The 15,040-nt window shown below is 54.0% G+C and overlaps 6 protein-coding genes across 6 annotated transcripts; 3 read left to right on the top strand and 3 right to left on the bottom strand.

The window, feature by feature from the left end:
- Nucleotides 1-30: 30 nt before the first annotated feature.
- On the top strand, nt 31-3,111 carry A1O5_00313 (uncharacterized protein; the record flags this gene model as incomplete). The annotated part of the gene is made up of 1 exon (XM_007740933.1): nt 31-3,111. The coding sequence occupies one exon, from the start codon at nt 31-33 to the stop codon at nt 3,109-3,111; it is 3,081 nt and encodes a 1,026-aa protein (XP_007739123.1).
- A 1,105-nt stretch (nt 3,112-4,216) lies between these two features.
- Nucleotides 4,217-5,702, bottom strand: A1O5_00312 (agmatinase; the record flags this gene model as incomplete). Its single annotated transcript, XM_007740932.1, has 3 exons — nt 4,217-5,205; nt 5,292-5,418; nt 5,559-5,702. The coding sequence occupies 3 exons, from the start codon at nt 5,700-5,702 to the stop codon at nt 4,217-4,219; spliced, it is 1,260 nt and encodes a 419-aa protein (XP_007739122.1).
- Nucleotides 5,703-6,091: 389 nt separating this feature from the next.
- On the top strand, nt 6,092-7,775 carry A1O5_00311 (3-oxoacyl-[acyl-carrier-protein] synthase II; the record flags this gene model as incomplete). Its single annotated transcript, XM_007740931.1, has 6 exons — nt 6,092-6,143; nt 6,203-6,381; nt 6,437-6,544; nt 6,657-7,085; nt 7,172-7,540; nt 7,614-7,775. The coding sequence occupies 6 exons, from the start codon at nt 6,092-6,094 to the stop codon at nt 7,773-7,775; spliced, it is 1,299 nt and encodes a 432-aa protein (XP_007739121.1).
- Nucleotides 7,776-7,869: 94 nt separating this feature from the next.
- Nucleotides 7,870-9,133, bottom strand: A1O5_00310 (SAGA-associated factor 73; the record flags this gene model as incomplete). Its single annotated transcript, XM_007740930.1, has 3 exons — nt 7,870-8,876; nt 8,923-9,057; nt 9,112-9,133. The coding sequence occupies 3 exons, from the start codon at nt 9,131-9,133 to the stop codon at nt 7,870-7,872; spliced, it is 1,164 nt and encodes a 387-aa protein (XP_007739120.1).
- A 541-nt stretch (nt 9,134-9,674) lies between these two features.
- Nucleotides 9,675-10,874, top strand: A1O5_00309 (mRNA guanylyltransferase; the record flags this gene model as incomplete). The annotated part of the gene is made up of 1 exon (XM_007740929.1): nt 9,675-10,874. One exon carries the CDS (start codon nt 9,675-9,677, stop codon nt 10,872-10,874), a length of 1,200 nt encoding a protein of 399 aa, XP_007739119.1.
- A 621-nt stretch (nt 10,875-11,495) lies between these two features.
- On the bottom strand, nt 11,496-14,552 carry A1O5_00308 (uncharacterized protein; the record flags this gene model as incomplete). Its single annotated transcript, XM_007740928.1, has 1 exon — nt 11,496-14,552. The coding sequence occupies one exon, from the start codon at nt 14,550-14,552 to the stop codon at nt 11,496-11,498; it is 3,057 nt and encodes a 1,018-aa protein (XP_007739118.1).
- Between the last annotated feature and the right edge of the window lie 488 nt (nt 14,553-15,040).

Below are 15,040 nucleotides of genomic sequence, written 5' to 3'. Positions count from 1 at the left end.
GCGAGTTCGTTCCAACCGCCGCCGGGCAGGATGGTCCTGTTCAAGAGGAAACCCGTTCGCTACGTCCCGCATCCCCACATTGACGACCAGGAATCGGATGTCTGGGTCATCTCAGAGTCCAACGAAGTATTTACTTCTTACGATGCATACCTCGAGCGCATGGACTTTTTCAAGTCCAAGAAATTCACCTGCGAAGTATCAGGACGTTCCGGTCTGACATTCTTTGACGCCCTGAGGAGCGAGCTGGAGGGGTCACGGGAGATTGACGAGGCCTTTCCTCAGGCTCTGCGGGAACCTGTCCTGCGCCGAGTCCAGTTTTCCACGACTTCTCGCATCGACAACTTGGTCGAGGAGGTCTACGCCGATTTCAAGAATGACTTCTATCCGGGTGAACTGGTTACCGTGATCCTGGACGACGCATCCCGGTTGAACGGGCGAGTGCGGGACAAAGCCAAGTTTGCAGAGGTGAGGGCGTCAGACGGTTCCGTGGCAAGAGAAGCTTTCTCCCGATATTTTGTGCGGCTCATTGATCGTCCAGACGAAGAGGCCCTGGTCGACGACAACCACATTGTTAGAGATCGCAAGGTCTTCACAAAACAGATGCTCCGCTCCTTTATCAAGAACACCGTGACCCGGGAAGGTTGGAATGGCGCCCCATGGATCGTCAAGCCCGAAATTGCCGAGCGATTTCGCATTGACACCAACGTCCCTCCTCATCTTCAGTATGGCCATAAGATTGCGGCAAAGAAGGCGGAGAAGAAGCAGAATGCGGAGCAAGGAGAGGGTATGTTTGGAATCTGGCAACCTCATAAGCTACCCGAGCTGAAGCCTGCTCCCAAAGGACGCAAGAACCACCATCAAACGTCGCAGCACCAAGTACAGCAGATCGAAGTGCGGATTCCTCTACCCTACCACGAGAACTATCCACCACAATCCATGCCCGATCCGGGCTTACTACCACGATCTTGGGACCATATGCACCCTCCTCCACCTCCTCAAGACTTCGCCCACTACTATCATGGATACCCGCAATATATCCCGCCAAACGGTCACTACTATCCTCCGCCGCCACCTGATGAGCAGATGCCTGCCAAACAAATCATTCAACCTCCCCCGCTTCCTCCGCCAATCAAATATCCAATTGATGATCTTGATGTTGAACCTGTCCGAGACGGTACGCATCGACCGACGCTGAAGTTCGTCACCAAAGAGCAGTGTACCAACCCGAAATCGGCGACTCACGTCATCCCTGGCCTCAAGTCTGAAACTGTCGGTCTCTTGCTGGAGACCTGGAATACTCTGAATGTGTATTGCCAAGTTCTCAAACTAGATTCGTTCACCTTTGATGATTTCGTGGAAGCCATGATGTTCTCCTCGCATGAGGTTGATTGTGAGTTGTTTGTCGAGATACACTGCGCGGTCCTCAAGCAGCTGGTGCACTCCGAAAATGATGATGGTGGGGCCATTCAAATCTCGCTACCAGATCTGCCCGATCCAGATGAAGATGAAGATGAAGAAGAGGAACAGGAAAGCAAACTGCCAACACCGACTCCCGAGCCTGAGTACCCCGCGAAACGAACACGCAGCAGCCTCCACAAGGTTCAATTTGCTGAGCCGGAACCTGAGCCGGAAGAACCCGAACCTATGGTTACTCATCGAGCAGCCGAGATGTTCGGAGATTATGGCTGGATTGAGAGACTACGAAAACGTGACCTAAGATATGGCGGCTGGGAATTGGTCATGGTTGGGTTGCTGCATCAGCTTGCTGGCAGACCGCGACTCACGGATCTGTGCAACAAGATTCTTTCTCATCTCGCTCCTCTCAATGCTGAACCGACAATAGAAACGGCCAGGATTCAGTACTCGACCATGGACATCAACCTGCGCGCGGAGGCTCTGCAAATCATATGCCAGTTATTTCTCGAGACCAAGACCGTCAAAAATTTCTTGGAGGAGATGAGTAACACCATGACCCATTACCGCAAAATCAAGATTGAGCACCAACGAGCTCGGAAGGATGCTTTGGCCAAGCTTAAGGAGCTTCAAATTGAGCGGAGACTGTTGGCACCAGAGCCTGAGAAATCCCCTACTCCGATGCCTGAACTCGAAGAAGCCATTGAGGTGGAGAAAGCCGAAGATGGTGATGTTTCGATTCCCGATTCAGAAGACGAAGAACCCGTCGTGACCCGATCTTTACGGTGGGGTAGTTCCCGAGCTGCAGAGCGTAAGCGAAAACGTGAAGAAGAGCAAGAGCGCAAGGAGAAAGCAGCGGAGGCCAAACAGAATAAGGGAAGCAAGGAGTACCAAAAAGTGCTCAAGCAGATCGAAAAGGAGCGCGACCGCATTGAACAGGCAGAAGAGCAGATTCTCATTGTCGACGGAGACCTTCGCGAAGCAGATTGTCCTCGGACGCGGGTTCTCGGGAAAGATCGTTTCTGCAACCGATATTGGTGGTTCGAGAGGAATGCCATGCCGCACGGGGGCTTGCCTGACAGCTCGACGGCGGATGCGGAGTATGCCAACGGTCGAATCTGGGTGCAAGGACCCGACGATATGGAGCGTGAGGGTTTCGTTGAGGTTAGCGAGCCGGACAGGCAGGCTTACTATCGACGATTCCAAATGACTCCAGCTGAACGTAAGAAAATGGAAGAAGGTTCCACGAACTTGGACTCGGCGAAGGAATGGGGTTTCTACGACACCCCAGAAGAGCTTGACATGCTTATCGGATGGCTAGACTCCCGCGGGATTCGAGAACTCAAGCTCAAAAAAGAACTCAACTCGCAGCGCGAGACTATCATCAAGCATATGGAGAAGCGAGCCGCGTATCTTGCACCGCGAGAGAAATCCGAAGAGCCGCCAACGAGGATGTCCACGAGGACCAAGGCGAACTTCAGCGACAAGACACATCGATGTCTCAAGTGGAAGAACTCTACCGCTTTGGCCGAACTGGGTCATCGCCATATCGATCCTACCCCCAAACCAAGAGGTAGAGGAAGGAAGAATATCATATATGAGGAACCACAAACAAGATCGAGTGCACCAGCTCCACCGGCTCCTTTGAACCGTCAGGGCAAGCCGGTAACAAGGCAGGGAACAAGGTACAACTTTTGAAGGGGGTTGGTGTCTGTCTGCCAAAATATGCATTACAGGATGCAAAAATCGTGGTGTTTGTGGTGGTTAGACATAACGGGGGGGATGGGGATTGCATCGACTCTAATTCTACTCTTCACAAGAGCTATTTTTGACCGCATTTATGTTGGGGATTTCTGTCTGTTCAAAGTTTTGCGAGGCGCAAACCACTATGGCTGTGGGCTCGTTCGAGGTGGATTGTATCGACTGGGTTGGGCGGTTTGGATGCCTGAGCATTACAACGTTGCGAGAACTGATGAGAAATGAATGCATGAAAACGGCCGGTGGGCAGATCTTTCTCTCCGACTCGAATTTATCGCCCAGAAGACAAAAAAGAGACGCATGGTTTCCCAAAGAGCTATCCGGGACTAGAGAGGAGTTTTTGTCACCATGTAGCATGGATTGATGTTGCATTCATAGATGCGAAGGATAGAATCATGGCTGTGAAAACAGAATAGGCAGCCTGTGTTAAACAACGAGCTCGAGCTGGAGCTGGAGCTGGAGCTGTAGGTGTTTTCCTTGTGGGGGGCGAGAAGAGAGACGAGTGTGCTGTACCGGTGAGGTCCTTTGAGGGAATCATACATACTTGGCAATGAAGAAGACCTATCTATACACTTCGAGACCTTTGAGAGTACCTAGGCATCGTAATGCCCGCGGTCCTTCCTCACAGAAGTTGATTCAGGCATGCCCCGTGCTATGGCCGTGGTGAAGGAGTGCAAACATGTAGAAGGAGCCAGCCAGAGGAATCAGAACACCATGGGGGAGGATATCAGCGTCGGAGAGAGGATGTTGTACTAGGTTCATTAGACCACAGAGGAGACAGACATATTGATTGGCAGGGGCGAAGATGGCAAATGAGAAATTATTCGCATGGATCGTAGGTAGGTAGGTAGGTAGGTAGGTAGGCAGGTACGGCTAGCGGCAGTGAGTTCAAGTACCAAGTACCAGGGACGGAGTATATATGGCCGTTGCTTCATAGAGCCCAGGCCTGTCCGATCACGCGAGACGAGGCAAGGGCAAGCATGGCTAGGAAAGAGAGTGGCGGCACTGCGAATCTCACCCCATTACCTGGAGGATCCGGGGTCTCTCACAGTTCATCTCTCAAAACCTCCTGGACCTTTGCCACAAAGCCTTCCTTCGGAGTGATCTTCCTGCCAGGCTTCTCAATGACGACGTCCTCCCCTCTATCCTTTAAGCCGCGCTTGACCATGCTCGTCAAGATCTCGTACACGACCTGTGCGCCAGCCAGCGCTGTGGCTTCGCCGTGCCCCGCCTCGTACGCGGGGCTGACTTCGACGATGTCGGCGCCCACGAGGTTCAGGCCTTCCACGCCGCGCAGGATCTGGATCAGCTCGCGCGTCGTCCAGCCGCCTGGCTCCGGTGTGCCTGTCCCCGGCGCCAGACCGGGGTCGATCACGTCGATGTCTACAGACAAGTAAACGGGTGTGGATGTCCCCATCTGCTCCATGATCAGGTCAATGATGCCCTTGACGCCGACGCTGTCGATGTCGTCGGACTCGATGCGCAGGAACCCCTGGCGTTCGTCGTCCTCGTAGTCGTGGAAGTCGTCGCCGAGAAGCCGCGTCCGCAGTCCCGCGTGCACCGAGGACCCGTTGTTAATGAGTCCTTCTTGAGATGCGAGCCAGAACATCGTCCCGTGCGTGAAGTCGGCCTGTGTGGGCGTCGACGCCCATTTGGTCGGGTAGGCTCCCGGATGCCAGGTGTCCAGGTGGGCGTCGAAATGTAACACGGCGATTGGCTGCTTGTAGATCTTCTCCAGCGCCCTCAGCGCGGGAAGAGCGATGGAGTGGTCTCCACCCAGGGTAATCAGCTTGGGGTGCTCATGACTCTCCGGGTTCTTGTAACTCAGTGGTCGGCGAGAGAGGAGTTCTATGTAAGCGGAGGACATTTGGTGCAGGGCCAAAGCGTTGTCGAAGGGGGTGATGGGAATATCTCCACAATCGAGTACTAAAGGCCAGGACGTGTAGGGGTTTATGTGCGCACGATGGTTGAAGCCCCGGAAGGATGTCTGGCGTGAAGAGGCGGCGCGGATGGCGCGAGGGCCAAAGCGAGCTCCTGGATAGAATGAGAACGAGACTGTGCATACTGTACACAAGGGGATATGTCTTTCTTTTGGTTGAAGAGGATATATTTCGGCTTACCAGGTCGATAACTCACGGCAGTGTCAAAGGGGGCGCCAATGATGCCGATATCAAACGGCTCGTACGGGGTGGTCAAGCATTTTACATGTCTGAGATGGGCGAATGTTGCTATTCCTGAGAAACCCCACTGCAAGGGTTAATCCACATGGCGTAAGCGGAATATTTTGGCTTCTTCCTGGGAGATAGCGAAGAGATGGATAGCACCCAGAGCGGGTACATATCTGGCGTGGTGAAGGGCAGGATACGGGGGTTCTGAGGCAGCCTTACATCAAAGTCCCATTTCGCTTTCAAGTCCTCCAGCGGACTGCCAGACTCGGGCGGGATCTCGAGTTCCGGATTGTCGTAGAAGGATGAATGTGCGAAGGGAAGAAGAGGGAGCAATATCGACAAGGACAACGACGGCAGTAGCATCTCGACGGACTCGAGCGAGAAGGGGGGGAAAGGCGTGCCACCGAGTAGAGTGTATATCGAAGAGAGGGAAAAACCTTACCTGTGCATGAGAAGGAGGAGAAGGAGGTATATATATCTATTATCTAAGAAGATCAGAGGATATCATCATGTGTGGCCCGCTGCCCGCCATGGACAGTGCATTGGGTGAGTGATTAGGGCGTCGAATCAAACTCGGCGCCAGAAAAATCAACAAGGAGCAAAAAGGAGCAAAACGGAGCGAGACTCACGCCGCTTTGAGCGGGAATCTCCGGTGTCCACGGGGGCCCTGTGATTGGCCGGAGCCAACCTCTTCCACTGTTTCCTCAAAACGACACAGAACAAGGAGACGGCGAGAATGACAAGGAGATGAGATGCGCAGAGTCGTCGTGACTGGGCTGGGAGCTGTTACACCCCTGGGTGTTGGTATGTTGCTGGTTCCCACGAGCAGAAGAGATGGGGTTGATGACAATATCTGTCCTCAGGAGTCCAACGAACATGGTCCCGGCTTCTCCAGGGCCACTGTGGCATCGTCTCAACACGCCATCTCGGGGATGAATTCAAGGCACTTCCAAGCCAAGTCGCCGGGCTCGTGCCTGTCTCCAAACCTGATTCAGAGGCAGAAGAAGGGGTGTGGAGAGCGAAGGATCATGTCTCGTCCACGGTACGTTGTGGCTGAGAGCTTGATCAAGGAGATCTTCTGACCAGCACTGGACTAGGAGCTCCGACAAACTGCCAAATTCGCACAATACGCTCTTGCAGCGTCGGCCGAAGCATTGCGAGATGCAGGCTTCACAGACGGGAAGGGCCTTGACCCGGAAATGACGGTACGTGACATAAACATACACCAACACCCACGCGTTGCATTCACATGGCACAAACAAGCTACTCATTTACATGTGGTGTCCGGGAAATTCTGACGACTAATTACATGCATAGGGCGTCTGTCTCGGCTCCGGAATCGGCAACCTGGAAGATCTCTACAATACCTCCCTGGCGTATGACCAAGAGAAGAACTACCGCAAGATCCATCCGCTTTTCGTTCCCCGGCTGCTGATCAATCTCGGAGCCGGGCACATCTCCATGCGCTACGGCCTCAAAGGCCCGAATCACGCCGTCACTACCGCATGCACCACCGGTGCCCACAGTCTCGGGGACGCCTCGCGCTTCATCAAATCCGGGGAAGCTGACGTGATGATTGCTGGCGGTGCTGAATCGTGCATCCACCCGCTCGCGATAGGCGGCTTTGCCCGCTCGAGGAGCCTGGTGACCAAGTTCAATGAGGAGCCGTGGAAGAGTTCCAGGCCGTTCGATCAAGACAGGGCAGGATTTGTGATTAGCGAAGGCGCGGCTTGTGTGGTGCTTGAGGTAAGCTAAGTCGAATTGGATCTCGCGAGATGACGGCCAGCAACAGCAACCAAACCAGACAAGATTCTGACGTTTTGAGACAAAAGGAGATGGACCATGCCAAATCCCGCGGCGCCACAATCTACGCCGAACTCGTCGGCTACGGCAATTCGGCAGACGCTCACCATCTCACAGCGCCGCTGGAAAACGGGGCCGGGGCCCTTCTCGCCATGCAAAAGGCTCTCAAGCAAGCTCAGATCCCTCCCTGCAGAGTAGACTACATTAATGCGCACGCGACTTCCACACCGTTGGGGGACAAGGCCGAGAACCAGGCGATCAAGTCACTCATGCTGGGCAAATGCGGCAGGAGATTTGCTGAGGAAATCAATGTCAGCAGCACCAAGGGCGCGATTGGGCACCTTCTAGGCGCTGCAGGAGCAATTGAGGCTCTCTTCACTATTATGGCTGTATACGAGGTACGTATTTCCAGTCTCGACTCCCAGGCACGGTGGCATCATGAGATGGTATAATGACAACGTGAATGGGCAGAATACCTTGCCGCCAACCATCAACCTCGTCTCCAAGAGCGACGAGTTCGACTGCAACTATATTGCCAACACAACGCAACAGGCAGAAGTCAACGTCGCCTTGACCAACAGCTTTGGGTTTGGCGGCACAAATGCAAGTCTCTGCTTCCAAAAATGCAAATGAGACTCGTGCAAGGGTGTTGGAGTCCCGTAAACGTCGGCCGTAATCTCAACGATCGTTTCTCAGAGCAGCATCCTTTTGACCGCGAATGACTTGTCTAGGCCACGTCAATCGACGCCTTTCTGAGAGGCGGTTTCAATCCGGCCTGTGCCGTACCAATACCTGTCGTGACAGGTGAAGCTGATATCGCTGAGGCAAACGTGTCGTGGATGGCGGATTGGGGGACAGCACTTCGGGCACTCTCCGGAGCGACACTGAACAAACCACCGGATCTGTTCCCGCTCATGGCGTTTGATAGCATTTCTTTCATCCGGACCAGCTGGTATTTCCGCCGTGTTGGGAATAATTGTTTCGTGACGAGTGGTTGGGGTCGACTGAGGCCTCTGGCGATGGCTGTCATGACCGAATCTCGCTCTTCATCCGAATCAACAGGGCCGGCCAAACTGGGGTCGAGATCCTCTTCCAGGAGCGCGGGGGCATTTGCATCGAGCGCGGCCTTCTGCTGTCGTGCCTGGTTCTTTTTCTGGTATGCAGCGAGCAACATGTCGTAAGGCAGACTTCTTCCGGGAACAGCCCGCTTTGCTCCCATCGAATGGCTCTTGCATGTTAAACTCCTGGCGCACTGCCCGCCGTTTGGCAATAGAACACCGCATTGTTTCTCGACGTCGACCGGACCCTTGGGTTTAACTACTTTCTGTTTCTGCTCCTCTCTTTTTTTCTTCTTTCTAGGCTCCTTGTCTTCTTCGGCATCGGCCTTTCGCTTCTTGGTCTTCTTGGGTCCGTCATCGTCGCCGTTGGCCACGTCTTTTCTGGAGGGAGCTTTGACATCATCGTCGTCATCATCGTCATCGTCTGCTTTCTCCGCCCGCTCCTTTGCCCGCGCCGCAGCCTCACGTGCCTCCTTTTTCTTGCGCGCTTTGTCCTGTTTTGACTTTAAGCACAGCGTGATGTGTCCCTTGGCGGTGCGCTTCAGAACCATTTTCTTGCAGTGCTTGCAAATCACAGTGTCGAGGCTTTCCAGGTGGCCATTGGGGAAATTCGCCATGGTCTCGTCGTCGAACTTTGGTACTTCTGGTGAGGGCGCTTCCGCGACATTCTTGACGCCTATGAAGGTCAGCCAATATAGACGAAAGGGGATGGCTCAACTGACCATTTGCTTGGGCTTCTTTCTTGACTTGCAGAGGTAGCTTCTTTAACTTGACCTTGGGCGCCTTTTTGCTGCCTTTGCTGAATTTGTAGCCCGACGCACTGATGAGGCTTTCTGTGTTGGATGCAACGGATGAGGCTAGAAACGGATATCAGTCCTATCGTTGTCGCGCCGGATTGGATGAACACCAACCTCGTGCCTCATTTGCCGCCATGTTGGAGACCTTATTCGATGGAGGTATAGGGAGCGGACTGCCAGACAGGCAAATGAGCCTGAACTGCTTGAGTGGAGAGAGAGCGCCACCGGCAGCGACATACACTTCTCGAGTCACGGTGTTGTCGTTATCAGCGGTCACCTCTTGCGCACGTCAAAGGAGAAATGCGGAGGACTACTGGGTACGCTGGGGGGGAAACTGCGGGCGGCGCATCGAGGCTAGACTGATTACAGTTAGATAGAGACTTGAATTTAAGGTTATATGTTAAAGTACGAGGTACTGTACTCAGCGAGAGTCAGTATCTCGGTACTGGGTATTCGGTAGGGCATGAAGTATTGCGGTACTGATCGAATACTCCGAAGTAGTAGCTACGGCTGATTATTCTTACGCAGACGCGATCGAAGAACTGCGGCCTCGTTCTACCTCAAGGGTTCGGCCTGGATAAATGACTTCTTGTCAAGTGTGAGGAAAGGGTATTGTCTCTCCATTCGTCCCTCGGCCTCCCTTTTCCCTCCCAGCTCTTCTCATATACATCTCAGCCATGGACCCAGGGGGCCCTGAGTTCCATCACCCTGAGACCAACCCTCTCATGCAGCGCATCGGCGGGCAATGGGCAGGTCCTCCGCTCCAGAAATCCTTCCAGCTCGAAGTCGCCAACCTTCTTGGGCGAGGGAGAAATACGTCGTTCCCGGGAGCCCAACCCGTCTCTTTCTCTGCAGAGCACATTCAAGAACTCAAGAGTCAAGACTACTACGTCTGCGAAAAGACAGACGGCCTGCGCTACCTCTTGTATCTCACCCAAGACGGCGACAGGGACATCCACTACTTCATCGACCGAAAGAACGACTACTGGTATGTGCCCAATCTGCACTTCCCGCACCACGAAGACAAAACATTCCGACGATTTCACACGGGCACGATACTGGATGGGGAACTGGTGGAAGACAGATACCCGGATCGGGAGCCGGTCATCAAATTCCTCGTGTTCGACTGCCTTGTCCTCGACCATGTGGTCTTCATGCAACGTCCTCTCGACAAACGCCTTGCCTACTTCCACAACCACGTCCTCCAGCCCTACAATGCCATGTTCAAGCAACATCCAGAATACACCAGGCCATTTGTGCTCGAGGACAAACAGAATGAGTTCAGTTACGCTCTGGAGAAGATGTTCAAAGAAGTCATCCCGAGGGTGAAACAGATGCACGGAAATGACGGCTTGATTTTCACCTGCCGCGATGCACCCTACAAGATGGGCACAGATCCACATATTCTCAAATGGAAACCTCCCTCGGAAAATACAGTTGATTTCCTCCTCCGTATCGAATGGGCCAGAATGGACCCGGACCCCGATGATCCAGATCAATCCCCGCAGCCCGACTTCTACTCGATCCCCGAGAAGTTTTCCCTATTCATCCACCTCGGGAGTAACGAATACTCATACGTCGACGACATGTACGTCGAGCCCCAGGAATGGGAAGAGTGGAAGACCCTAGACCACCCTCTGCAGGACATCATCGTGGAATGCTACCAGGACGAGCTGCAGCGGTGGCGGTTCCATCGGTTCCGACACGACAAGGAGAACGCCAATCACGTCAAGGTGTTCAAGAGTGTGATCAGGTCGATACATAGCCATGTGACGGAGCAGGATCTGCTGAATCACGCCGCCGAGATCAGAGCAGCCTGGAAACTTCGCGTCGAGGAGGAGAAGCGGAAGAGACTGTCAGTGAAGCAGGAGGGGTGAATCATTTTCATGCGAAAAGCAGGCTAGGATTTAACGTGGTGTTGAAGGACTGGGAAATTGGAGCGCTCGCCATCAAACCATCTTTTTTGATGTATACGATAAGATACCCCCGGTAGTTGGTTGGTGGCTGGTTCTGGGGAAAGGTTTCTGGGATAAATAACAGCTTCTGCTGCTGCTTGTTACTACTGCTGCTGCTACTGGTGATGAAGTGCCAAGTCCCACAGCATTGGAACTTGAGCTCTTTTTTTTTCTTTTTCTTTTTTTTTTCTTCTCTTTCTCTTTCTCTGTGGTGGGCGTAATGTACGGCGTACGGGTATATGTGTTGCAGATCGAGTTATACATAGGTATCTCGGAGTTTGTCGCCACTTTACGAGCAGATCAGACCAGATCAGGGTCAGAGTGAGAAGCACGAGATTGACCAGAAGAAGAAAAATAGAAACAGAAATAGAAATTCGAGATTTTATCTTTGCGGACATTTTTCATCCTCGTTTTACAATGTTACATGTCATGGCCTATGTCCCTGCATTTTTACATCTTGCAGTTGTATATTCACTCCACTCCCTCCCAGGCAACTCTGTGCCCAGATATTACCCCCCCGTGGTTTCTGGCGGAGCGACTCGCTCAGTACCCGATATACTGCTGCTGCCCCGGAGCCGCGGTCGTGGCGTTGGCCGTGGACTGTCGTCCGGAGCTGCTCGTATGCGCCGCTCGCACCCCGCTGACGCTGCCGTTGGCGTCCATCATCGGCGTGTCTGCGCCGCTGGTGGGTTCGTCCCGCTGGTGGGCCCCTCGCTCGCTGCTGCCGCCGAGGAAGCGGTACGGCGTGCTCGTCCAATCTGTCGTCGCTGCTGCTGCCGCCGCGGCGTTGGTTGCCGCGTCTAGTGTCGCCATGATCGGGTCCCGTGTGTCGTGATCTTGATGGCCGTTCTCGTCGCGCTGCTCGGCAGGGGCCGCTGATCTACTTGCCAGTGGATGCTGGGGGATCGGATTCGGGCCGGGAGCAGGGAGAGCAGGAGGAGACGTATTGTAGAACGGCGGTGCGTTGTCGCTCATGGATATGGATAGCATGTCCGGGTTCGGCAGGGCCATCCACTGGTCGAGGAAGGGCCAGTCGACGTCCATATTCATCGGTACGGACGCCATCTCTGCTGTTGCTGCTGCTTCATCGGAGGATGTTGTCCCCGTCCCCTTCCCCTTCCCCGCCGCCATCGTCGTCGTTGAGATCAGATTCGGCGTCGTGGGCAGCGCATATGCTGCTGGGCTGAAGGGGAGGAAACTCATGAACGGGTTCGGACCGAGGCCTGGGTTTTGTAGGCCTGGCATGAGGCGCAGGTTCGGATTCAGCGGAGCGTTGCTGTCGGTGATACTGGAGTTGTTGAATACCGGTGTGAAGAAGCCGCCACCACCACCGGCTTGATTCTGATCTTGCCGAGCGTGCGACGACGCCGACGATGACGGATAATCGGCAAATGCCTCGCGATCTTGCTGTTGTTGTTGATCTTGCAAGGTTAGCGGCACAAGGCTGAAGTCGTACTGCATCGGGAACATTGCCGAACCCATGAATCGTCCCGGTTGCATGAAGGGGTGAGGTTTCGAAGACAGTGTGGTGGATTCTGGTGGTTGTATTTGTTGTTGGCGGGTTATTGATGTCGAGCCTCTAGGATCGGCCGTATTCGATCCAAACGAGCCTGATGACCCTGTTGTTCTGTCGACGGTATCTGAGCTTCCGATCTCGCCCAGCACCACCCTCAAGACGTCTGCCACTCTCTTTGCCTCGTTACTCGTCGGGGTCAGCTCCTCACAGATTCCAAACGCGGCCTTCAAAAGCTGGAACTGCTCCGCCATCTTCGTGTCGTCCTTGGCCATCTCGAGTGCTTTCCCCGGGTTCGCTTTCTTCCACATGCTCAATCCCAGACATAGCACCATGGCAGCCAAGTAAAAATCGTTCATCGTGAAGGAGCTCAGCATCCAACGATCCTGGAACAATTGCCCGCCAGGTTTGAACTCCTTGTGCAGATCTAGCATGTGCCGTGTGATCGCAATGGCGGCGTCTGTGCACGCTTCTGTTGACGCCGGGTGAGTGCCTTGAGTCATGTATTTCCTGTGTAGCACAAGGAGAGATTTCTGGTAGAGGAATTCACAGTTGGTACGCACCATGACGAGATAGCTGGGGTCGGCAAAGGACTGGGACATGGGTCGGATGTGTAGGATATCGGGGACGGTGGCGTAAACGGCGCGGACTTCGCGATCGAGGTCCATGACTTCTTGTTGCGAACAGTCTCGGAACGAGAGTGCGTGCGAGCAGACCTTCCCGAACGTGGTCATCAGCCGGGATTTGACGATGAAATACAGTATCTGCGTGGCTTCCGTTTCCGGCCTGGACGGCGGTAGAGCAGTGCTGTGTTCGTCGAAGTCACTGTCCAGCAGGTTTGACGGCGGTAATGTATCCCAGCTATTTGGTGGTATCAGGTTCGGCAGTCCGAGTTGGAAGGACACCATGAGGTCGAATTGCCGACACATTGCCCACGTTCGCCGCCGCATTTCGGCCTCGAAAACGGAGAAATGAGGGAACTGAGAAGGGTCGCGGTGGTAGCCACTTCGAAACGCGAGTCGTACGAGGATGGGGAAGATGATGCTGACGTCCCGCGACGGGTCGAGGGTAGCCATGTACTTGCATTGGGCATACAGGCCCAGAGCTTCCACCACATGGCGTTTAGGCCGAACGAATCCGCCGAGGCGGAGACATTGGCATGCAGCGTTTAGAAAACTCATGCGTGGACTCAGTTGATCTTCTGGCGTCGAAGGTTCAGACCCCACGGCTTCAGACAAGGTGGCGGACATGCAGCAGATGGAGAACAGTATGGAGATCCAGAGGGGTGACATGTCCAGCGGCGTGCACCAGAATTGCTCGTATTGCCGTCGGAATTGTGCTGTGTGGATGAATGGGATGACCAAATATCGACTGTTGAAGTATGTCGACAGGCGGCGGTCGACTTGCAGGCGCGGAGGGAGGGCTTGGGCCAGAATCTGCGAAAGCGAGATATGGCTCGTCGACCCAAACAACCCGTCCACCTCGTGTGGTTCGACGTCTTCGCACTCATCGAGCTCCGTGGTTGACGGGCGGCCCCCTTGGCCATTGCTGCTACTCACCAGTGCAGATTTGAGTTCTTGGATGCTTTCTAGAATGGCGGACCAGTGCGTCGAGCCCACATAGCGCGATTCCGAGGAGCCGTACTGGAAGTGTCCTTCCTTTGCGATGCTCATAGTTGACACGTCGTTGTCATGCGCCGAGCCAGGGCTGGCAGCGCTCTCCGAGTCATGCGATGACTGCGCGCTCGTCGAGGTGCCAACCATTTGCATGACGAGTTGCTCCAAATGTCGGAGTCGCTCTTGGGCTTGTCCTCGTCTGTTCACGACCTGACTCGTATTGGCGCCGGCGGTGGTGCTGGGGTCAGCCGCCTTGGGAAGGGGAATGTTGCCATATACGCAGCTAGACTCGTCGCCCCGCCTCACGCAGGTCTCGCACGGATGGCCCTTGTCGCATTTCAATTTCTTGATTCTGCAGTTCAAGCAGGACACGGGTTGTCGGTTTCGTTTGCTGACTTTGTGCACTCCTCCCGACTGCTGGCTGTCTAGACTGGCGCGGAACTTGTTGGTAAGTGCGGAAAATTCTGCCATTGCAGGCAGCCTGTTTCTGTTGATTGTGAAGCCAACCTCAATGTGGGACGGCCTTGAGTGATGGGTTTGATTGATGTGGATGGTAGAACAGCGCGTGTGAGGGCTAAGAGTGTCGCGACCTCACAGGTTCAAACACGAATTTTGTTTATGGCTCGACATTGCTGATTCAGTGCTACGATAGAAATTCGGTAATCAGGCACTAAGAACAGCAAAGCAGTGTAGTTGTTAGATGGAAGATGACGATGACGATGAGGATGAGGACGAGGACGAGGACGAGGACGATGAAAGTGGAAGAGAGAGATGACATTCGCCCCCGCAGCTCACACCGAACAAGGCAGTTGGAGTTGGTTTGGCCTTGTTACAGATGTATGTGACGGTCGCCACCACCGTATGCCATCTACTGTTCACATACCCATTCGCAGGGGCATCATGGAAATAAGAACACATGGTCCATGGAGATCCGAATATCCTGCCGTAAGAATAGATAG

This window comes from Cladophialophora psammophila (genome assembly GCF_000585535.1).
Source record: "Cladophialophora psammophila CBS 110553 chromosome Unknown aczJe-supercont1.1, whole genome shotgun sequence".
Classification (NCBI taxonomy): Eukaryota; Fungi; Ascomycota; class Eurotiomycetes; order Chaetothyriales; family Herpotrichiellaceae; genus Cladophialophora; species Cladophialophora psammophila.
Note: the sequence above shows the minus strand (reverse complement) of the source record. Positions and strands in the feature narration are given on the sequence as shown.